The 23,231-nt window shown below is 50.8% G+C and overlaps 1 protein-coding gene across 1 annotated transcript in view; it reads left to right on the plus strand.

Moving 5' to 3' along the window:
- The window catches only part of Trappc10 (trafficking protein particle complex 10), a 57,597-nt gene extending 34,655 nt beyond the window's left edge, over nt 1–22,942 (plus strand). Inside the window, exons 11-23 of the mRNA XM_028767880.1 lie at nt 94–185; nt 1,191–1,331; nt 1,859–1,971; nt 4,800–5,314; nt 6,141–6,282; nt 7,545–7,703; nt 8,303–8,532; nt 9,904–10,004; nt 11,183–11,309; nt 12,553–12,723; nt 16,399–16,576; nt 20,744–20,938; nt 21,578–22,942. Of these exons, the coding sequence (XP_028623713.1) occupies nt 94–185; nt 1,191–1,331; nt 1,859–1,971; nt 4,800–5,314; nt 6,141–6,282; nt 7,545–7,703; nt 8,303–8,532; nt 9,904–10,004; nt 11,183–11,309; nt 12,553–12,723; nt 16,399–16,576; nt 20,744–20,938; nt 21,578–21,816 (2,403 nt within the window). The 3' untranslated portion in view covers nt 21,817–22,942. The remainder of the gene's footprint in view (nt 1–93; nt 186–1,190; nt 1,332–1,858; nt 1,972–4,799; nt 5,315–6,140; nt 6,283–7,544; nt 7,704–8,302; nt 8,533–9,903; nt 10,005–11,182; nt 11,310–12,552; nt 12,724–16,398; nt 16,577–20,743; nt 20,939–21,577) is intronic.
- Nucleotides 22,943–23,231: the final 289 nt, after the last annotated feature.

Raw genomic sequence — 23,231 nt, forward strand, 5'->3', positions numbered from 1 at the left:
CATGCCCTCAGCTCCACGTACATGAAATTAAAAGTAGAATCCGTCTTAAAGGTAAATTCACGTACGTAATTGTGCTTCTTTACTTTCTCACAGGACCTGTCCCATGCCACCATTGAGATGTATACAAGTATCGGGCGGATTCGATCTGCCAAGCTTGTTGGAAAAGATCTGGCAGAATTTTACATGTAATTGATGGTGAACTCTGATTTTGAGCATTTGACACACATAATGAGAAGATTTATATAGAGTTAATGTAAAGTTTGCATAACGTGGTAGATGAAAACAGGTAGAATCCACAGCCAGTCAGTGCTTTTGAGTTTTCTTCCAGAACCACATGGGGAGGCTTTGGCTTATTTGGTTTTTGGTTTAATGGTTGGTTTAATGGTTGTCCCTGATGTTTGACCTGCTGTATTTAATTAACTTTAGCATATCCAGATATACATGCATAAAACATTCTAATTAACTTTAATGAACAGTGAAAAAGTACTTCAGAGCCTGCCTCCAGGGTAGGTAAGCAGCGTTTGGTCATGTAGGCTTTCTCTAGTGTGTGTCACAGACCCGCTGGACGCAAGTGGGCGGGGTGAGCTGGGAGTGAGCACAGACTCCTGCTCTAGCATTGGAGATCGCCTGTGGTAAAACTGGTCTGCTGCAGGAGAGCAAGCGGGGCCTGCCATGGTGGAGTTCAGTCCGAAGGTCTGCAAGAGTTCTCACGGATAAAGGGGGCGGGGGCTTGTGTATTGAGATATGTACCTAAGGGGATCAGTTCTCACGGTAAAGGGGGGTGGGGGCTTGTGTATTGAGATATGTACCTAAGGGAATCTTAGTGGAGGAGACACAGCGCTCCTGTGGATAGCTGCTTAGGGGCTGTTAGACACCGGCTTGACCCCGGGTTTTCTGGAGTAGCCATCCCTCACCTAGCTTATGGTGAGAGCAGGGGGCTGGAACTGTGAGCAAGTGCAAGGGGTCATGCTCCACTCCTGCAGTCTTCCTGTGCTGTGAGCAGAATGCACTTGACCACTGCAGAATCCAGAGGCACAGAACCCACTGCTCAGATGGTGTCCTGGATTCTTCCGAGGAGGGGTGGTGGGTAGGCCTGTGGGAGGATTGTAAAACCATGCACGTGTCATATGGAGATCTGCAGTGCTGGCCCTTGTGAGGCCCAACAAGCTTCTGTTTGCTAACTTTGCAAGGAGGAAAAGGTCGCCACAGAAGGCAGAAATGTATCTTCAGGGAGCTTTGAAAAATTACCTGGCTGAGGGCTGGGCCCTGCCTGTCACGCACACAAGGAAGCAGCTAGCCGAGTGCCAAAAACACCTTGGGCAAATGGAAAAGTATCCTTTGAGACTAGTGTTGTCATAAAACAGGAAACAACTCTGTGATTATATGGTAGTATTGCCCACAACCAAGTATGCTGGCAGCTCATCGTGTACCTCACGGGGTGGGGTGGGGTGTTCTGTAGAGCATAGACCAAGTGTCTACTCTTTTTAAAATCTAACTTTGAGTTTCTTTTTTTTTTTTTTTTTGTTTTTTTTTGTTGTTGTTGTTGCTTTTTGTTTTTTTTTCTAGACAGGGTTTCTCTGTATAGCCCTGGCTGTCCTGGAACTCACTCTGTAGACCAGGCTGGCCTCGAACTCAGAAATCCACCTGTCTCTCCCTCCCAAGTGCTGGGATTAAAGGTGTGCGCCACCACTGCCCGGCTAACTTTGAGTTTCTAAGAATGTTTAAAATCAAAGACAGTTCTCCTTTGGGCCATGCTTTGAAGGTAGGCGAGGACATCTGAAGGCTTTTTGCCCCAACATCCTTCTCAGGAGCTCATCCTTCCTGGTCCTCCCTCATGGCCCTTAACTCACCACTTCAGCTACTTGCAGACCAGCAGCCTTCTGGCCAGCGATCATCACCTGACGGAGGAGGAGCGGAAGTACTTCTGCCAGGAAATCCTCAGCTTTGCCAGCCAGCAAGAGGACAACCCAGGTGAGGCTGGTGGCCAATCCTGAGTCACAGGATTGTCATAGTATGACAGGAGTGAGGCCCTGCTGCCTGCCTGTGAGAAATAGCCATGGGTCTTTGTCTCACCAGTTCTTTCTCTTTGCTGAACCTGAGTGAAGCTCTGGACTTCACCCAAACAGGTTAGCATGCTTCTGTGACATAGAGGAGTGCTCCAGACCCTAATCACACGAGAGGTTAGCATGCTTCTGTGACCTAGAGGACTGCCCCAGACCCTAATCACACGAGAGGTGTTCACAGGGACGGACGTGCAGGACTCTGAAACCTGCCTAAAGTCCTAGGCTCAGGTCTCTCTGATTATCTCTGTGCGTTTCCACGAATTGGTGTAATTTTTGTTTTAGTCTTTTGAGACATGTTCTCACTGTCTGGCCCTGGCTAGTCTGAAATTAGTTGTGTAGACCCATTTGGTTTTAAACTTGAAATAGTCCTCCTGCATCTGTCTCTCAAGTGCTAAGCATGCATTACCACACCCTTTGTGTGTGTGTGTGTGTGTGTGTGTGTGTGTGTGTGTGTGTGTGTAGGCCAGTGTTGCTATCAGGATGTCTTTCTTAATTACTTCACTTATTTTGGAGCCAGGGTCTCCCACTGAACCTGGAGCTTGTTGTTTCTAAGCTGGCTGGCTGGAGAGCTGCTGCAGTTTACCTGTCTCTGCTCCCAGTGCTGCAGTAGCAGATGCATGCCTCTGTGCTTGGCTTTGATGTGGATGCTGCAGTTCCAAACTGAGCTATACATGCATACACGTCAAGCACTTAACCTGTCGAGCCACACATCACTTAATTCTTGGCATGTATATTAAGTTGGTTATATGTCTCAGTTCTTTTTTGATTTAGAACATTTACTCTCATGTCTTTTTTTTTTTTTTTAAAGATACTGACACTTTCCTTTTAAATATAGCAGCTTTGCTGAGATAGAATTTATATTTCCTGAATTCCTATCTGAAGCACGCAATCGAGTGGCTTTTAGTGTATGTACAGATGTGCGTATCCCTCAGTACAGCCCGTCCGTTAGCTAGAAGGAAGGCCACACTTGCCCTTCCAGCCCCTGCAGCCACCCCTCTGCTTGCTGTAGACTCCATCACACGGAGTCTCTTGTAACTGGCTTCTCTGACTCCAGCGTTTTCAAGGCTCATGGTGTGTGGCATGTGTTCCTGCACCATTTCTTTATTTGTGTGGCCAGACGGAACTTACAGCTTTGCTCCTTGCGTTTAGGTGACTAAGAGCCCTTTTAAGAGAAACATCATGGTACTCTCTCTCTTCAGGCTGTTATTATAAAACACTGTGGCACAGAAACTTAACAGCAGGCATTTGTTCTGAGTTCTAGTGGCTAGAAGTACAAGAGTCTTAGTCAGGGTTTTACTGCTGTGAACAGACACCATGACCAAGGCAAGTCTTTTAAAGGACAACCTTTAATTGGGGCTGGCTTACAGGTTCAGAGGTTCAGTCCATTATCATCAAGGTGGGAACATGGCAGCATCCAGGCAGACATGGTGTAGGAGGAGCTGAGAGTTCTACATCTTCATCTGAAGGCAGGTAGTAGAATATTCACTTCCAGGCAGCTAGGAGGAGGGTCTTAAAGCCCACGTCCACATATCTATTCCAACAAGGTCACACCTTCTAGTAGTGCCATTCCCTGAGCTGAGCATATGCAAACCATCACATGCAGGTACAGTAGGGTCATGTTCTGGTGAGGGCTTCTTCCTTGCTGTGTCCTTACATGCAGTGCAGAAGACAGCAAGCACTCGGGATGTCTTCTCCTAAGAGCCGCTTGACCTCCTTTAGTCTGATTAACCTCCCAAACATCCGCGTCCAACTGCCACAGATGTGCATGCAGTGGGTTACATACATCAGTCAGTCTGTAGCAGTTGTGAGTATGACAACAACTTCTCCACAAGGTTCTGGCTCCTGGGTGTGATCACAGGCTGCAGAAGTGGATTGCCCCACCCATCCATAGAGCCACCCGATGAGAGTCTTAGCAGCATCAGGTGGTTTGCTTTACAGACATGTCTGCTTGCTGCTGTGGGGGCCACGATGGGAGTGAGGGTATTCTCTCCTGCTCCTTGGCCCCTCTGTGCAAGCAGAGGTTCTGAAAGCATTTGTTCGTTTCTTAGGGGAGTTGTGGCAAGTCTGCGTTAATTTATGGGCAGACTTCAGTTGGTTGGTTGGTTGGTTGGTTTTTGAATGGGCTCAACTCAAGAGCCACAGCCATAGCTACAGCCTCCCCTTTAGGTCATTGGGACTGTTGAGTGGTTCTGCAGCACTTACCTTCCCTAGACTCAGCCAAGGCCCTTGGGGAAGGGATGACACAGGAGGCTGCAGAGAATACTCGGTTCTTGCCCATCTCCGTGTCTGTAGAGGACACCCCACCCCATTGTGGGCAGCTGTCATTCTATCTCCGTAGACTGGCAAGTGCCAGGACTAACTTTCGGGGACACAGTGGAGCACTTGGTTTCTTTACTGGAGAGTTTCTAAAAGTGGCTTAGGAGGTTACTTGAGTCTCTTGTGGAGGATTCTAGGAATCGAACTGCTGACCAGTCTTATTTTGAAATTGAGGGAGCAGTTGCTCTGTGTTCCTCCTAAACTTGCCAAAGTAGCTGTCAAAAAATTCACTCCTGCAATTTCCTCATTCCCAGAGTTGTAGAAATCTCTGTTTAGTCTGCTATTGTGACGGAAGGCACGTGGGAGGTCGGGGAGTTTGCACTCTGTCCTAAGTGTCCGTGTCCCTGATCTGGCAGTACACTGCCTCCCAGTGCCAGCAGGAGATGTGGTTCCAGTGTGGGGCATGGTGTTTGTTTGCAGGTCACAAGGTGGTACTACCCATGCACTCGTTTGCACGGCTAAAGGATCTCCATTTTGACCCGCCCAATGCTGTGGTCCATGCGGGTGGCATCCTGACTGTCGAGATAACTGTTTGCAGCCAGATGCCTGTCCCTGTCCATGTGGACCAGATTGCTGTCAACGTCCACTTCAGCATAGAAAAAAACAACTACCGGAAGACAGCTGAGTGGCTCACCAAGCACAAGACTTCCAATGGAATCATCACCTTCCCAGCCGAGGCCTCCCTGTTCCCTGCCTCTCAGAACAGCCTGCCTGCCCTGGAGTTGTCGGAGATGTTGGAGAGAAGCCCCTCGGATAACTCATTGAACACCACAGGCATTATCTGTAGGAACGTCCACATGCTCCTCAGGAGGCAGGAGAGTGGCTCTGCTCTAGAGCCGTCCTCAGGGTTGGCCCTGGAGGACGGGGCTCACGTGCTGAGGTGCAACAGTGTGACTCTGCAGCCAGGTGCCAACAAGATAGCCTTCAAGACCCAGGTATGGGCTGGGTGGGCTCAGGGCAAGGCTGTCAGTGGTGGAGATGGGAGGGGCCTTCGAGCGTTGTGAAGCCCTCTGCTGCTTAGAGAAGCTACAACTTTCTCATCTTCTCTGCACAGTAGTTTCCCTGTTGATAAGTTTTTGAATGAAGCTTTGGTTTTGTTTTGAGTCAGACTCTTACACTGTAGCCCAGGCTGGCCTGGAATTCACTGTGTAGGGTAGCCTGAGACTCATAGAGGTCTTCCTGCCTCAGCCTCTCTACAGACATGAGCCACCGTCCCCAGCTAGTGAGTGAAGCTTTTATGAAGATCTCTGTTTGGACTAGCTCTGTTTGTTAGCTTTTTAGCTGGCTCCTGTGTGTATGAGGAGATCGTGAAGGTGACCTGCTGTATAAGCTTTGCCTTTGGTGGCTGCATGGGTGTCAGCACTGTGTGCTTTGCTTGGATGGAACATACCCTGTTCCTATCACCTCATGAGAAGTCAGGGTCTGAGGAAGAGGTTTGTGTCCCACATGGATATGGTCTTGCCCTAATGGGCCTTGCATCAGCTGAATGCCTCACTCAGTACCTCCTGAAAAGTGCACCACATACAGATCCTTATCCTGAGTCTGCCTCATTAGAGGCTAAAGCTGAGCCAGAAGCATCACTTGCTCAGAAAGGGCCTGAGAGCTATCCATTTCTTGGAACAGCCTAGGTTTAGGTGCAATACACAAGATGGGGCTGCAGGAAAGACAGGTAGCATTTGAGTGAGGGGACGGCCCATCTTTACCTTCAGGACTTGTAACACAGAAAGCATCATCTTTCCAAGTTCCTTGTTTTGCCCCTAGGCCAAAGAACCTGGAACGTACACGCTGCGGCAACTCCGGGCCTCGGTGGGCCCTGTGTGGTTTGTCCTTGCACACATCCATCCCATTGTACAGTATGACGTGTACTCTCAGGAGCCTCAGCTGCACGTGGAGCCACTGGCTGGTGAGTGGGGTCTGCAGCCACACAGGGATACACAGGGTTCAGGGGAGGGTCTCCTGTACCACCTTGCACAGCTCCTCGCTCCTCTGCTGGCTGCCTCAGGGGACTCCAAGAAGGGGTAGTGGGAACAGCCTGGAAGCCATTGGCTGCAGCTCTGTGTGTGAGAATGGTCACTGTCCTGTGATTGCTAGCCATCATGCTTAGTGACCACGGAATATCTGAAAGTAAGACACAAAGGCATTCTGCAGGGAACTTGTGCACCGAGCTCCCTTTGAGTGGTATCACACAGTGTAGTTCACGCTCTGGTCAGGCCTCATCTTTGAAGTTCTGAGTGGGCCTGACTCCACAGCATGGCCCTAAGAATCCCAGAGTTTCTGTCCTGCTGGGAAGCTTTCAAAGTAGACGGAGCAAACACCCACCAGAGGATCGAGGTCTTAGACTAGGAACACCTTTGTCTGCTGTCTTCTTCCATTCAGAAATAACACCAAGGACTGTAGTTTTCTGGTGCACGTTTGGACACACAAGTGCACACATAAACCATGCACACTCCTTGTCTTTCCATGCAAGGCCCTGGCCACCTCAGGAGGCTGTCACTAGATACAGAGCCTTGATTTTAGCCCCTAGCAGTAAGCCATGATAAACTTTTATTTTAAACAAAGCAAAAAAACACAGAAAGGAAAACTTTTTTCCAGTTACATTTCCTCTGTTCTTTCTACTTTCTTAGGCAGCTTCTCTCAGGACCCGCCAGCAGATGCTCGAGCATCAGGCACAGCCGGCTGTCCCCAGGGCCTCTTGTCTGGGGGTAGATTAGGGCCAGCCTGAGCTCTGCTCCTAGGAAGCCCTGGCCCTCGTTCTTCTCCGTGCCATGGCCTTGCCTCCCTCTCCTGCCTTTCCTTCTTGTCTCTGGTCTCTCACCTGCTCCCTGCCCTGCCTGATCCCCTGCTCCACTCTCTGGAGCAGCTCCAGTGTCCTCTTCCTGACTCTGTCCCAGAGCCACCTGTCTGACTCGATAGTTTGTGAACACCATAATCCCACTTTGCCAACCCAGGTGACATTCCCCTCCCTCAGGGTCACAGTGTCCTCTGTTCTCAGTGAGGTCCTGCTGGGTCCTATGGCCCATCCTGAGAGGAAAAGGGGAGGCAGGAGGAAATGGTGCCCGGGGCTAACAACCTCTTCAGTGAAGAAAGAAAAGCTTGTCACCTCTCCATGGCTACCACGGCTGCTCTCTGGGGACAGGATTAGTAACTGCTGTCTGTTTCATTTAGATAGCCTTTTGGCTGGCATTCCTCAGAAAGTCAAGTTTACTGTCACTACTGGCCATTACACAGTAAAAAACGGAGACAGCCTCCAGCTCAGCAATGTTGAAGCCATGCTCATCTTGTGTCAGGCGGAGAACCGAGCCATGGTCTACTCCAACTCAAGAGGTAAGGCAGGCCAAGCTGGCCTCTTGTATTCACATGCTTCAGGATGGAAGGATAACCAGGCATCACTGCGCTGACACTTGTCTGACACCTTACCATGTCCTCTGAGGTTAGCATTTGTAAGTGACAGGAGCTAGCATCTGTGTGTGGCATACGTTTAGGGATGTTACTGAGCATGGTGTGCTCATTAGGTGCCAAGTGCTGCCAACCTTGCTAGGGACTGAGTGCAGGTTCACAGCTGGATCACGTTCCACAGGAGTGCTTTTCCAGGTTCGTCCACTTCAGCCACCACTAAGGAGCCGAAGTAGCTGACCGTTTTAGGTCCCACTCCCTAACCCTCGGCGTCTTTTCCTTGGGGCAGATGTTGGAGTGCAGTGAGATGGAACAGGCAGGCATGCGGGAGCTGCCCCTACCTGTCTGCACTTTGAGCCATGTCTAGTGCCAGACTCCTGTGGAGCCCCATCTTGGTCCTTGGATTTTCCTGCCTCTCCCCTAGCACTGTCCTCATTCATGTACTTAGGACAGCAAGAGCCTGGCAGCACCTCTGCTGACAGGGAACAAGACAAGGAGCTATGTCTGAGGTGACTTTCTGTCTCCCACAGAAGAGTGCTCCACTGCCTTGCTCCGGATCCAGTCCTCTGACAAGGTCACAAGCATCGGTCTTCCCACTGCACCTGCATACCATGTGATCGAGTTTGAGCTGGAGGTTCTGTCTTTACCTTCAGCTCCAGTTGCTGGCGGGGACACCAGTATTCCAGGGACACCAGAGCTCCACAGGAAGCAGAAAGATTCTCAGAGAGATGGCAATTGCATGGTCACCACAGATCACAAGGTAGAAAGGGTCTTGGGTTGTATGGTTAGGCAGTAGCCTCTGTCTGTCTGGGTCAGAGGAGCATGGAATCTGTTTCCTGGCCTCTTGTCCTCTCATGTGCAATCATCGGGGCTGCAGCCACATAGAAGACAAGGAGGCTCTGACTTCACTGCAGCTAGAATGATGTCACTATGACACTAGGAGGGAGGGTAGATCCATGTACCCTGTGACCAGGCTGCAGGAGCTGTGTCACACCAGTCCTGGGTCAACTCAGCCAGGAACAGCTCTAGTGATGTAGGGCCTGGGGCTGGCATCTGTTGACAGCTCCTCAGAGATATGGTTGCTCAGGTTACAGGTGCATGTGAAATCAGTTGATGGAGTATTGTCAGGTGTGTCCACCTCCTGTGACTTGGGTTCCAATTCTGAGGCCCCTTTGAGCTACCCACATCATCCAGCATGGGTATAGGAACAGTAGGGTAGGCCTCAGCCAGCAGTCACTTTAAATGCAGTCTCTGTAGAAGAGATATTCCTTTCCAGTCTTCCAGACAGCTTGTAGAAGAACCATTGCTTTGTGGCATGTGGTTTCAGAGGGTTAGAGTCCCGTGACGGGGATCATGGCAGCATGTAGGCAGGCATGGCACTGGAACAGTAGCTGAGAGCTTCCATCTTGATCCAGAAGCATGAAACAGAGAGCTAGCTAGTAATGGTGGGCTTTTAAAACCCCGAAGCCTGGTTCAGCGACACACCTCCTTAGGAAGGCCACTCCTCATCCTTCTCTAACAGTTCCATCAACGAGGGAGCAAGGATGCAAACATGAGCTATGTGCCGTGCTCATCCAAACCACTGCACGGTCTCTAAGAGTAGTTAGGAAATTTCTCTTTGCACGCGGTGCTTAGGATACAGGGAGTAAAGATGACGTCTCCTTCAGTGGGATGTGGTTGGCACCCAGTAGATCGCTCTGCTCAGTGTGCAGATACAAGCAAACCCAAGACCTGCTTCTCTCCTGCCCCCAGTGAGTGTCTTTTTGTCCACACTGTACCCCAACTTTAGTCTTTAGCTAGGTTCTATCAGGCAAGTGAAGTAATTGGATGACTGCTTGCTTTCCAGTGCTTCCCCGTTGCTTACAGCCTTGGGATTCTTGCTGCATTTGGCATCTCGGGCCCCGGGGGCCGAGGCGGCTGCTCTGGCTCTGCCAGAGTGCGTGTGCTGGGGGCTGAGCTGCTGTTCTGGCATGGTGTCCACTTCTGTCTTCACTCCTTGTTGGTCTATGTTTAATAGAATGTCTCTCAGGACAGTGATGGTGAACCATAGAGAAGCCACTGTGCACTGGCTGGATGGTGACAGAGCTGTGCTGTTGGCCAGTGGGTTAAAGGTGTCCCTGTTTCTCTGCAGGTGTCCATCGATTGCCCGTGGTCTATCTACTCCACTGTCATTGCACTGACATTCAGTGTGCCCTTCAGGACCGCGCACTCTCTGCTGTCTGCCGGAACCCGGTAAGGGAGCAGGGAGGACAGCTCTGCTTCTTCCCTGGAATGGACCCGTGCATAACTTGTCCCTGTGTGTCACTAGGGTTTTACACATTACCAGAGTAGCTCCCTGTGTCCTGGCTACCCAGGCTATGTTCCCAGCTTTCCCTGCCTCACACCCAACATGTCAGTGTGAAGTTTTAAGTGAAATCCAAATCGGATCTTCAACTGGTCCCCAGTCTCTTTCTACCCCGTCATCTCTGTTGTAAGTGACCGAGGTACTGGCAGATTCCAGTTGATCAGCTTCTACAAGGAGTTCCGTTCTAGGCCTCCCAGTGCATCCCCATAGGTCTGTGTGGCTAGTTCTCTGTCACTGCGCCCTTGGTCACTGCTAGCTGCCTCCAGGGTGGAGAGCTTATAACACTAACATCTGGGACCTGGTGCTTGTTGGCTAGACAGGCTGCTCCTACTCTGCAGAGTGCTCAGTGGTGCCTCTGGGCGATGTCACTACACCAGCACCGCAGCCCCAGGCGCCCCGGGTTTGCTGATGTCTCCTGGGAGCAGCCAGGTCACCTAGCTGAGCACTCCTGCTCTAGAGGGATGGTCAGACTTACTGGGGAGTGCAGAGGTGTCAGGACCACTGCTCTTCCTGCTTCAAGTGACAACACAGGCACCCGACTCTTCCCTCTCCCTGTAATGGTCTCTCTCCCGCCGACTGCGGGTTGGCTTGGTTATGAGAATGAAACGCACTAGCAGTCCTTTCTCTTCCTCATTCAGAGCAGGGAAACATTACATGCAAATGTTGAAAACCCCCATGATCTCTAAAGCTTGGTTTTTTGGAAGAAGATGTCTGTATTAGTTCCCTGTCTTGTTGCTGTGACAAAAGCAGCTTACAGAAGGGTTTCTTAGGGCTGACAGTTCTGGGGTACAGTCCAGCAGAGCGGGAGGCGGGAAGGCAGCAGAGCGCTGGGTAGCCGTTCATACTACACCCACATTCAGAAAGGAAAGAGGTGGATTTAGTGCTCCACTTGCCTTGCCTTCTCATCCACACTGGGGTGGCAGCCCATGGTGTGACCCTGCGTGCTCAGGGTGGGTCTTCCACCTCAGTTTACCTAATCGAGATCATCATCCTGGACATGGTTAGTTGAGACACAGGGAGTAAGAGTGCTGAGCGTTGGAGTGACCACCTTGTCTCTGTGTTTTAGGAAATATGTGCAAGTCTGTGTACAGAACCTGTCAGAACTGGACTTTGAGCTGTCAGACAGTAATCTGGAAGACAAGGGTCATGCTACTGACCTGACTCTGGCACCCTTGAACACACAGTCCCAGCAGGTAACTGTCCTCTGCTCTGAGCATCAGACTCTCAGCAGGTCAGGGAAGGAGACCAGCGTGACTGACTGACGCTGAGAAGATCCTGAGGCTGATTTGGTTGAGTTTCTGGGCACCGAGGGCAGCCTAAGTCAGAGCTGCACCGTGTCATGTGCCTGCATAGTTCAACTGTGGAACAGGTGGGCTTAGAAGGCCGAGGGGGCAGCATGTTACACGCCTTTGTCATTTTAGAATTAAGCCTTGAGCTTGCCCTGCCCCATGTGTGATGTATGTAGACATAGGCTTGTATGGTTTCCATTACTTGTATGCATGTGTCACCCTGAGCCAGTGCGGTCCTGTGCCGCTGTGAGGAATGGCCTGCGGTTCTAGTTGCTATAGAGGCTCACCTGTGGCCCCACTCCCTGGTGTCTTCACCCTTTCTATGTGCCCTTTGGTCAGTAAGTGTTGCTGGATGTTGGTCAGAGGATGCCTGGTGGTGACTGCAGCTCCAGTCTTTCAGAGTTTCCCACTAATACTTATTTGGCTGTTGTTAGGTTGTTGCAGAGCCTGTCCCCAGTCCTGTAGGTGTAGACCCTAGTGTTTAGGCCATGTGTCTGTCTACACTTGTTCCTAAGTTATTTTATGTTAGTAGGAAATGATTGACATGGATGTATATGGTGATAGTTGTGCTAACCTTCTGTACTGTGACCCAGTGCCTGAGAGAAATGACCTGAAAGGAAGAAAAGGTTCTTTGGCCCCTGGTTCCAGAGGTTCTCTTTAGTCTATGGCTCCCTTTAGTTCATGGGCCTGCGCAGGGCCTGCACGGCACGGCACGGAGGGGAGGGAGTGCGTGGGAGAGCGAGCTGCTATTGCCAGTACCTCATGGGAGCCAGGGAGTGAACGAGGAGAAGGGAAAGAAGGGGGGAACACTGTTCTGTTTGTGCCCCAGTGACCTTCCTCAGTCAGGAGCCCACCTCCAGGCAGTGTCTGCCGTTGGTCCAGCTGCAACAGTGGCATCCCACGTTGTGGAGCCATGTGGGGAGCTTGAACCTCTGATGCTGTGAGTCTTCTGCAGTCATAAGGCAGCCTCCTGTTACCAGCCGGGGGCCTGGCTCTGTGCCGCCAGGCCAGGCGGGCACGACTGGGGCAATGGTAGGTGCTGCTTAGCCACAGGAGCCCCAGGCTCCCAGCAGACTCTGCCTGACACATGCCCCTTTGCTCTGCAAGGCTCCGAGCACTGTGACCCTAGCTGTGCCTCTCGTTCCAGCTCATCCACAGCAGACAGTCTGTGTTCTTTGTCTGGGAGCTGACGTGGACGCAGGAGCCGCCTCCTCCTCTGCACTGCCGCTTCTCTGTGGGGTTCTCCCCAGCTTCTGAAGAGCGGCTCACCGTCTCCTTGAAGCCCTACACTTACGAATTCCAAGTGGAGAACTTTTTTGTATGTAATATTGTTGGGCAATGGGGTGTGGGGTGGAAGCACAGGGCACACCATGTTCTTGATGCTGCTGAGGTTCCGGTGGATTCTCTCAGTATCCTGGAGCCACAGCTCAAGAAAGGTTGTGACCTCTGAGCAGCTGAGTCAGAGCCTGTCCTATTTGTGCCTGTCCTGTTGGTGACACTGTGTCCTTCCTGGGGTTCACCTGCTCCTGACAGTGCTGACAGTCCAGGACTTAGACCCCTGCCCTCTGTCATCATGAAGAATCTGGGGTACACACTAACGTCACCTCATCTCTCCTGAGCACCTGCTCCCAGGTACTGCCTTCAAACACAAAACAGGCAGTACACAGGAGACAGTTGTCACTTTCTCATAGTCTGTCTCTTGCTTAAGTTTGAGTGTGCTGTTCTGAATGGCTGTGAGCTGGGCACACAGGCACGCTTGGGTCTGCTCCCTGGACTGTGTGCTGGGCAGAAGAGCTGCGGGGTGCAGCTGGGAAACGAACAGCAGGTGTGTCTCAGGAACGGTGGTGCTGATTATGGATTTGACACCGACCCTTTCTTTTTTCTACCTCTCTCTAACCATGTCAGACTAGCTGTTTTGAAGCCCGTGTTTTCAACTCTGGATATTAGCCACAGAGTTAAATATTCCATTGTTGTACCTTGTTTTTCTGTAGTGCTGACACACAGCTCTAATATATGCAGAGCTGTGGTCAGGGATCACTGGGGTGGAGGACTGTCCAGGAGGCTCACTGCCACTGTGTCTTTTGCCTTCCTCTCAGCCAGCATACGAGCCTTGCCTCCAGGGCTCATGCAAGCTGAGTCCAGGAAGCCCAGTTCTAGTCTAGGCCTTTGGTGGGTCACTCTTCCTGAATGTGTTCTTGACACTAGGACTCAGACAGGACCTCTGTATGGAACGCTGTCTCGGAGTCTGTGCCACGGTGGTCACCTTTCTCAAGTATGCGTTTCAACGAGTCCTCGTTCTGAGTTATGCGACCATTGTTCTGATCGTGTTGGGGAATACTTTGTCTCAAAGGAATACCACACATGATTACTCTTCATTTCCTCTGACCCAGGCGACTCTGTAGGCTGCAGGCGGGTCTGCCTGTGGGTCTACATGTCTCAGTAGTCCCCATCCCTGCGATCATGTGACTCGCATTCTTCCCTTAGCAGCGTCCTCAGGGCTCATCCATGGGGGAGCACATGTCAGGACTTCTTGCTTTAGTTACCCTAGAGGCCAGGGTAGTATGTGGCTTTGTAGTTAGAGGTGATCTGGAGAGATGCTGACTAGAATCCCTTGTCTGCTTACATGGAGTGGTTTGGCTTTTCATTATTAGGGTTTACGCATGTCTCAAGTATCTGTTCCTAATTGCCTATACCTTATAAACATTTACCCCTCTGTAGTTGGCATTTACTGCATTGATGTCCAGGGAAACAGAAGCTTGTACTCTTGGTGAAATCCAGCTTTTCTCCCTTTGTCATTTGAATCTCTGGTCTCAGAGCTAAGGGTCAGAAAGCTTCCCAAGAGATTGAGTCTTGATGCTTGTGTTTCTGTTTTGTGTGAGACGCTCTGTCCTGTGACTCCTCAGGTGTCCCCTGAAGAGCCCACCACAGAAAGGTTTGATGTCAGCTGGTCATGACTGCTTGTTCCTCACTGAAAAGACCTGATTCTTCTCACACTTGGAGTGTCAGCAGTCCATTGAGAGGGCTGCTGCCCACACTTGCCAGGGGCTAGCTCTTCCTGCAGCCATTGGGTTTTCTCTAGAGAGCATTAGAGAGAATCACTTGAGATGAAGCCCACTGCCACTATTGGTGGATGCCACCTTTGAACCTTCAGGAAGTGCATTCTTTGCTAGGCTCACAGTCAGTCCACCTCGTGTGTCCTGCCAATGCTTGGTGCGGGATGAGCACCCCAGAGGCGGCTGTGGGAACGGGCTACTCAGTGATCTCCAGTAGCCCTGTGCCCCATAATGAGAAAACAGGAGACTAGCCCATCAGATTGTGGACATCTGTCTTTCTCTGAGTATACTTGAGTGTTTGATAGGAAAGTCATTACCAAGGCTGTCTGAGGACAGAGAAGTTGTATTCTTTCCATGAATCTTGAGAAGAACACAATTGTAGATCTCAGATCTCTCCTTTGACTAGCAATGCATTGTTTTCTATTGAGATGTGCTAAGTTGTAGCCGCCTGCAGCCATGGACAAACTGGGTTCACCTGAGTCAGCTCTTAGGCTGTGGACGAATGCCTGTTTAGAATTCCCCTGTCCCATGTTTCACTGTCACCCCCTAGGTGAAGTCGGAGTCGGGTCAACACCTATTCAGCCTATGGTCTATTCAGCCTAGACCGTATCCCCTTAAACACACTTCCTGCAGACACAGCTTCCAAAGAATAGCTAGTGCTAGCATCAATGCTGTTCGTTGCTTACCAAGTGCAGGATACTCTTCTTCCTCTGTTTTATGTGGAGCTCCACCTAAGACAGCGTTTCTCAGAGGGTCCCCCATTTTCAGGCCCCTCATTTGGTGTGCCACCTGTATCCACCTGCATCCACAGACGAACTAGGTTCACATGAAAGGGGGCCTAGAAATGAAAAAGGGGGGACGGAGAGGCGAGAAAACCATGAAGCCAAGACCAAGTTTTCTGATCAAGGATCAAAGTTTAATTTTCAGCTCTTCTAATTTAAAGGAAAAGCCCCACCGAACCTGAGATGGGTGGGGGAACCCATCCTTTGTCACAGCCAGAGATGGGTGGGGGAACCCATCTTTTGTCACAGCCAGAGATGTCTCAAGGAAAGCTATTCTTCTACGTTCCTATAGCAAGTTGTACTCACAGCCAAGGTGGGTAACTCCACCTAGTTCCTATTATTTGGTCTATTGTGGTAAACAAGGTCTTTCTGGCCTGCTCAAGGCTAGGGTTGGGCACACTCAGTTGCTCTGCACATACAGGTGGAGAGCGCCTGGCTTCTGAGCTGGAACTCAGTAGTGTGAACCTCTAACCTGTGCCATTGGCAGCAGGTAGGTTGGGACTCTTGGTTCGTGCTGGGTGGTGCTAAAATACTGGCTTGTGTAGAAAGCCGTGGAGAATGAGGCTGATATGGAGAAAGGGACAGAATTGGATGATACCCAGGGCTTGGTGTTCATTTTACTAGTTTTGGTAATGGTGTTGTACTTTGGGAAGAAAATGTCTAGTTTTTAGTACTATTCAATGTTAACATAAGAGGTGAAATGGCAGGCTGTCTGGAATTTTCTTCAGAATATCCTAGGCAGATGTAGAAAGCCTAGTGGACACTGAGACCAAGCAGATGATGCCAGTATTAATGACCTTGATGTGAGGGAGACACATGGAAGGTCACGGACAACTTAAAAGGCGCCTGAGGGGCTGGTGTGGTGGCAAAAGCCTGGTAACTTGCTTTGAATCCCTGGAGGCTGTGGTGAGGGAAGGAGAGAGGCAGCTCCACACAGTTCCCTGCTGAGTCCACACACACATGGCGCTTGCACACTTCACTCTCCTCTCAACGACAGTGGAGATGTCAGGAGAGTCTGAGGCCATGGAGTTGGGCTTGCATCTCTAAGGACTAGCTGCCAAGGTGGTTCTGTGGCTGTGTAGCTCTGCCCTGGCTCCACAGCCTTCCTTCTGGCCACTGGAGTAAGCTGTGCCTTCTCTTCTCTGTCCCTCCTTCCAGACACTGTACAATGTGAGAGCTGAGATCCTGCCTGCTTCAGGAGCTGAGTACTGTAAGACAGGCTCGCTCTGCTCCCTGGAGGTGTCTATCACACGGCTCGCCGACCTCCTGGATGTGGACAAGGATGAAGCACTCGTGGAGTCTGAGGACTATTTTTCCACAAAGCTTATGTATGAAGGTAGGACTCGAGCTCTTCCTGCTGCTGTGAAGTCCGCAGCCTTCAGTGAGGTGCGGCCTCCTTGGAGGGAGGATTTGTCTGATAGATTCCTGAGACAGCACATCCTGGGCTCAGGACGCACAGCCCTGTTATCTCAGTGCACTCTAACAGGCTCTGTGTAGCAGCCTGTGGACTCAGGACCACTCGTGCATCTGCCCTTCTGTGTAGGGTGCGGAGTCCAACCACTGTGCTCCCAACAGCTGAAGCCCCTGACCACACACTATCCTCTCTTACTCTCTCCAGGCCCTGCAGTTCTCAAAATCACTCTAAATATGACTGAAGAACCAAATATGTTTTATGTTTAAAGCAACAGTGGGGCCAGCAGGATGGCTCAGTGGACAATAGCTCTTGCCATGAAACACAGCTGAATGGCCTAAGCTTGACCCTGGAGTCACAGTGGAAAGAGAGGACCGGTCCCCAGACATCCTCTGACTTCCACATGCAGGCCATGGCACGTGTATGCCTGCACACATTAATACTAATTTGAAGAGGCTTTCCTAACAGGACGCCAGTGGACTAGGAGTGGCAGCACATGCCTGCAACACCAGGACTTGGGAAGCACATACAGAGGAATCGGAAGTTTAAGGCTAGCCTCAGCTACAAAGTCAATTCTAGGTCAGCCTGGACTACTTGAGATTCTGTTTCAAGAACAGGGTTGGAGAAGTGACTCGGTCAGTAAGTGCAGCACAAGGGCCCGAGTTCAGTCTCCAGACCCTGTGTTAAAAGTTGAGTATAGCCAGGCGGTGGTGGCACACGCCTTTAATCCCAGCACTCAGAGGCAGAGGCAGGCGGATCTCTGAGTTCAAGGCCAGCTGGGTCTACAGAGTGAGTTCTAGGGTAACCAGGCCTGCTACACAGAGAAACCCTGTCTTAAAAACAAACTGGATGTGGCGACAGCTCCTGTAACCCCAATGCTGGAAGGCAGAGACAGTCAGGTCCCTGGTGCCCACCTGCTGGCCAGGCTAGTCTGTCTAGCAAGACCCCGGCCTGGGAGACATGTACGTACACACGAACATGTGTACACACATGAAACTAAACAGGGCTGCAGATGGCTCAGCAGGTAAAAGCATGCTTGCTGCTGTTGTGCCAGGGAAATGTTAGTGATCCCCAGAAACACACACGTGAGCCGATCTGATGCAACTCACAGCAGGGTCTTTATTCTATTCGAGCTAACTCAGGCCCCACAACGCACCACGGTCATGCAAGGTGGTTTTGGTGGTGCGAGATCCCTGAATGTCTATCAGGGCAAGTCTTTATAGTAAGCAGTAAGCAGGGTGAGTGTGCAAGCATCTAATTGGAGCTACTGTGACCTTTAACCTAATTGGCTGGTGCTGGGAGTCATATCATAAACTTAACTTCTGCTCCCCTCTGCATGGGTGGTCGTTAGGCAGGGGGTGGGCTTGTAACCTGGGGGTGCAGGTTTGTTGGGGGAATAACCTGGAGACACTGGTCTTGTTGAGGGTATAACCTGGAAATGCTGGTCTTGTTAGGGATTAGCCTAGAGACTGGAGCTAGGCTCAGGTTTTGTTGGGGGATGGCTTGGAAGCTAATGTTAGGTACCAGTGTGAACTTAAGAGCTTTGTATCTCACTGCACACAACCTAACAGGTCCATCCCCGACCTCTCTGGAAGTAGAGAGCTGACTGACTCGGTGCGTGGCTCGTGTGGTCTGTCATCGTGCTCAGACACAGTAACTGTGAATCAGTGCAGCAGTGCAGTCTGTTCCCAAGTGGGAACATACAGCACACCTGACGTTCTGGGGCCTTTCCTCCCTTTGCTTAATGAGAGGTAACCGAGTTCTCATGTCTCATCTGTGCCCATCTGAGGAGAAGCAGTGTTATGAGGAGGCTTTCAGGGACCTCCCCTGCTTGGCGTCTGAAGCTGCTCCTGTCCTGCAGTCCTTCTGTCTGTCTCGTTTTGAGGGAACGTTGGGCCAGGTGTCATTTGGCAGCACCATGAGTTGGTCATTTAGGAAGCATGCCTTCCCAAGTCTGCACATCTTCCAGTTGTCGCCATGTTTGATTTCACAGTGTCAGAATCCACATCTGAGCATTTGCCTGCACAGTGGGCACAGGGACTGCCAAGCACAGGGGCAAATGCAAGTTTTATCAGTCATGACAAAGACTGTGGGCTGGGGGTTTATGGGGGTGGTGGTAAGGGGGCCTAAGACAGGATCTCTCTCTCTGTAGCCCAGGTTGGCCTAAAACTCATGGACGTTCTCCTGACTCCGCCTCCAAAGTTCTGGGATGACAGATGTAAGGTCCCTGCCTTGTTCTAGGCTCTTTTCTGACATGATGTGACAGCCTCATGTGGTTGATTTTTCAAAAAACATCTGCTAGCACAGATTATCATAGTTTGCCAGTCATTAGGTAAAGAACCAGGCCGTCATGGAGATGGCTTAGTTCAGCACACAGTGCAGAATGCCTTACTACTTCTGCAGCTGAGAATGTGAAAGCGTGCAGCACAGGCTGCTGTAGCTCTGTGTCCTCAGCTGCTGACTGGTTCAGTAAAACAGTAGACTCTGGGTGCACATAGTGTTTCGGCTGGCCGTCTTTACCCCTCTTCTGCAGATGGGACAGTGTCAAGTGACAGCACCACAGGAAGGAGGGTGGTTCAGAGCTTGGCAAGAGTCAGGGTGCGGGCAGACAGCCCAAGTCTGTGGTTCTGTGGAATTATGCCAAAAGAAATGCCTGAGCCAAGAGCCTTTGACTGTGGTGGCCATGCCTACCAGTGCAAGCTCCTGTCCTCATTTGAGACTGCACAGTAGCGGAGGCTGGGTGTGTGCCACCTTTGACTGTCCAGACACAAGATGGCTCAGTGAGTCACTGTGCCTGCCAGCAAGCCTGCTCACCCGGGTTTGATCCCCGAGGCTCACATGACGGGAGGAAAGAGCTGACCCCTGCAGTGTTCTCCTCTATCGCTCCTGGCCTTCAAGTCACACACGATGTAGGCTGCTGCTGCTGAAGTGACACAGGAAGCTGTGACCTTCCTTGCCGCTTGTCTGCTTCTTGTCGAAAGGATCTTTTCCTGTCACCACTCTGGCCCCTGGCTGGCCTTGCTCAGTCACCATAGACCAGGGGAAAGGGTTTTAAGAAGCATGTTGATCAGCTGGGCGTGGTGGTGCACACCTTTAATCCCAGTACTCCAGAGGCTGAGGCAGGCTGATCTCTGTGAGTTCAGCATGAGCCTGGTCCTCCTAGTGAGAGTTCAACAGCAGCCAGACCCTGTCTCCAAGCAACAACGATACAAATAATTCAATACAGTAAACGAAATAACCGATGTTGATGACAGCTGCCACATGTTAAGGCCCTGCTGTGCCTAAGCTGGGCCTCGGTGACACAACGTCTATCATCTTTATACACCCTTGGGAAGCTCCTGAAGGTGGATAGCTTTATTCTCACTCCATGGGTGGTCATACCCAGAGGTGAGACGAGCTTGGCAGGGACAGGGACAGGATCCCGGCAGTGCTGGCTAGCTTTCCATCACTGTGACAGACACCTGTGAAAACCAAAGGCAGACTGTCTTTGGTGACAATCAAGGCATCAGCAGCTGGCTCCATTGCTTTGGGACTGAGGCAAGACAGAGACATGGCTGTTGGGGACTATAGTGACAGAGCCTGCTCACTCCATAGCATCCAGGAAGCAGAGAAGAAAAAAGGATATGTAGACAAGATAGACCAGAAAGCACATCTCCAGAGAGAGACCTTCCTCCAGCCAGGCCCACCTCCTAACAGTCACCTGCATGATCCGTGACTGGAGTCCACTGCTGACGTTGGCACTGTCGTTATGGGAGCCTGCAGTGGCCTTTTCATAGCACAACACAGATCATGGGTCTTGATGCAGCTACTCAGACAAATCTGCCTGCAGCCACCAAACAGCCTAGTCTAACACTGCTTCTATTGATGGAATACATAGTGTTCTGTCTGCATCTGTTGTGATCCAGTCAAACTAGAAGTAATTGAGTGTTGCACCAAAGCAGTGGCGTGCCTGGATGACCAGAGCACAGGCTCCCTGTAAGATGGACTTGGACGTGAGACATGTGTCCTGTATCGGGGTCTCCACTGTGACTGAGGACGGAAAGGGAGGGTCACTTTGCGCCCTGTACCCATGGTATGTTCTCCTTGTTTCAGTTGTGGACAACAGCAGCAACTGGGCTGTGTGTGGGAAGAGCTGTGGTGTCATCTCCATGCCTTTGGCTGCCCAGGCCACTCACAGAGTCCACATGGAAGTGATGCCTCTGTTTGCTGGTTACCTCCCCTTGCCTGATGTCCGACTGTTTAAGTACCTCCCCCACCACTCTGCTCACGCCTCTCAACTGGATGCTGGTAAGGACTTTACAGAGGGCAGATCCGTCTTACATAAAGTGGGTCATGTCCTGCTAAGTCGTCCATGCTAGAAGTGCTGAGAGTCAGCTCACTTCCTGTGCAGATCCACAGGCCATCAGCACAGCCTCAGCTTCTCACATGTGCAGAACTGTTAGCACAGAGCTTGTTTGAATGTACAGCCCTAGATATGATAGGATTTAAAACAAAGCACAGACTCCCCGAACTCTGGCTTGCACTGAGTATTAGTGCTGGCCTGTTGTCTTCCTGGCCATCGGGGGAAGGCTGACTGGGGACTACAGTTTCTGCTACCACCTGGCATCTTGAGAGAACCAAACTAAGCTGTCAGTTCAGAGAGTGGTGTCTCCTGAGTGAAGCAAGAAAGCTGTAGGCAGAACCCTCTTAAAATCAATGGTAAATTCTGTATTTGAATAGACTTTAGCTTCATATGGCATTTTTCATGGCCAATAGAAGTTAACACCCAAATCCCAGTTTTCTCTAGTTTCAAACAACCCACAGGAATTCTATAACAGCATGACACTTGATTGGCTCTTCTGCATCCATATGACAGCCCAGGTTGGGTTGCCCCCTCCCCAGGCTCACTCTGTGGTGGCTTGGCCTGACTTCTTGTGTGTTCCACAGACAGCTGGATAGAAAATGACAACCTGTCAGTGGACAAGCACCTAGACGACCAGCTGGACTGCAGCAGCTTGCGGAGTAGAGGCAGTGCACACTCCACTTCCAGCAGTGAGCACAAAGGCTTGCCCATGCCCCGGCTCCAGGCGCTGCCTGCTGGCCAGGTCTTCAACTCCAGCACTGGCATGCAGGTCCTGGTCATTCCCAGTCAAGACGACCACGTCCTGGAAGTCAGTGTCACCTGACCATGCCATGAGCCAGCAAAGCCAGAGTGGCCGGGAGTGCACGTTAGGGACTGTGGCTGGATCGTGGTCTGTGGTAACACACTAGCTCTAACCAGACTTTGGCAGTCCTGCCTAGCTACAGACACAGCAGAGAACAGTGTCCTTCAGCTGCTCAGTGGAGTAGAGCGTCACCTCATGTTGTCTATGACACAGGATTTGTTTTCATTTTTTTTATCCCTGACCCTGTGCCCTGTGCTGGTATCCCCAACTCATCAGACCCTTCCAGGAGGGTCCGGTGTCCTCTCCCAGCTCTCCTGGTGGCTCTCCATGCACCCCATGGTTTCTTTAAGGTGGATCTTCATCAGACTGCAGTCCTCTTATGGCACTATGTGCCCTTCTCACAAAGCCCAGTCACTGGGCAGCTTGTGGGCCCCCTGGGACGAAACACTGTCCCACATGCCAGAGTCCCTGGTTATGGGTTTATTGTAACAGCTTTGGGGCTGTGGGGTGGGAGGGACCATAACCCCTTCTGTGCCTTGGGATGCCCAGCAGATCAAAAGGTCCATCTGTAGAAGCCACGTGAAAGGTACTGCAGAGACGAGCAGAGCGGAGGGAAGTGTGGTGTGGAGATGGCTTAGGCTAAAAGTTCTGGATCCCTGATTCCCCTGATGTTGATTGAATAACATATGCACTTGGAATTAAATCTATATTTATTATAATTGTTGGATGTGGGGGTGAAATGTTTTCTCTCACTTTAAAAGTCTTCTCATGTATTGTAGCTGTATAATCGACATCTTTTGCACCTTAAGTCTTGGAACTGAAGATGCTCCATCTGGAGTGAAGACGAGAGGGGCCTCTCTTGTGCTCTGATCAGTCGGAAGGAAGGACTCAGGGCCTGGAGGACCTCATCTGGGCCACTGGGTTGCAGTCATACCGCACCAACGGGTTCATTTACTTTTGGTTGTAAATTTGATTGTACATATTGTTGATTTATTATTTTTAAGAGTACAGACTAACTGATGTAATGTTTGTGTATAAGTTGCACCAAAAATCAAGGACAAAATAAATGTGTGTTTCTTTTTACTGGTCTGGAAGTCATAGCTTGTAAATACATGCCGTATGTATTAAACGTTTTCAGTCCTCCAAAGTGATGTATTTTTGTACATATGAGATAGAATGCTCTGGGCTCATTGGCATGGCTTACATGAGTGGAACCTGAGAAAGAGAGCTGGAAGAGGAAGGAGCCCTCTTCAGTAGTGGCTGTCCCCCCAGGGAGCAAGCTTGGGTGCCAGGGGTCAGGGGTACAGGTAGAACCAAGCCAACACCTTCAGCATTCAGTGTATCTGCTTTTAACCCAGTAAATAAAGGATGGAATGACCCAACCCCCAGCCCCCAGCACACCACCACCAAATCTTTCATTTGCAGGAATTGGAAGA

Source organism: Grammomys surdaster, unplaced genomic scaffold, assembly GCF_004785775.1.
Source record: "Grammomys surdaster isolate TR1022 unplaced genomic scaffold, NIH_TR_1.0 183, whole genome shotgun sequence".
In the NCBI taxonomy this organism is placed as follows: domain Eukaryota; kingdom Metazoa; phylum Chordata; class Mammalia; order Rodentia; family Muridae; genus Grammomys; species Grammomys surdaster.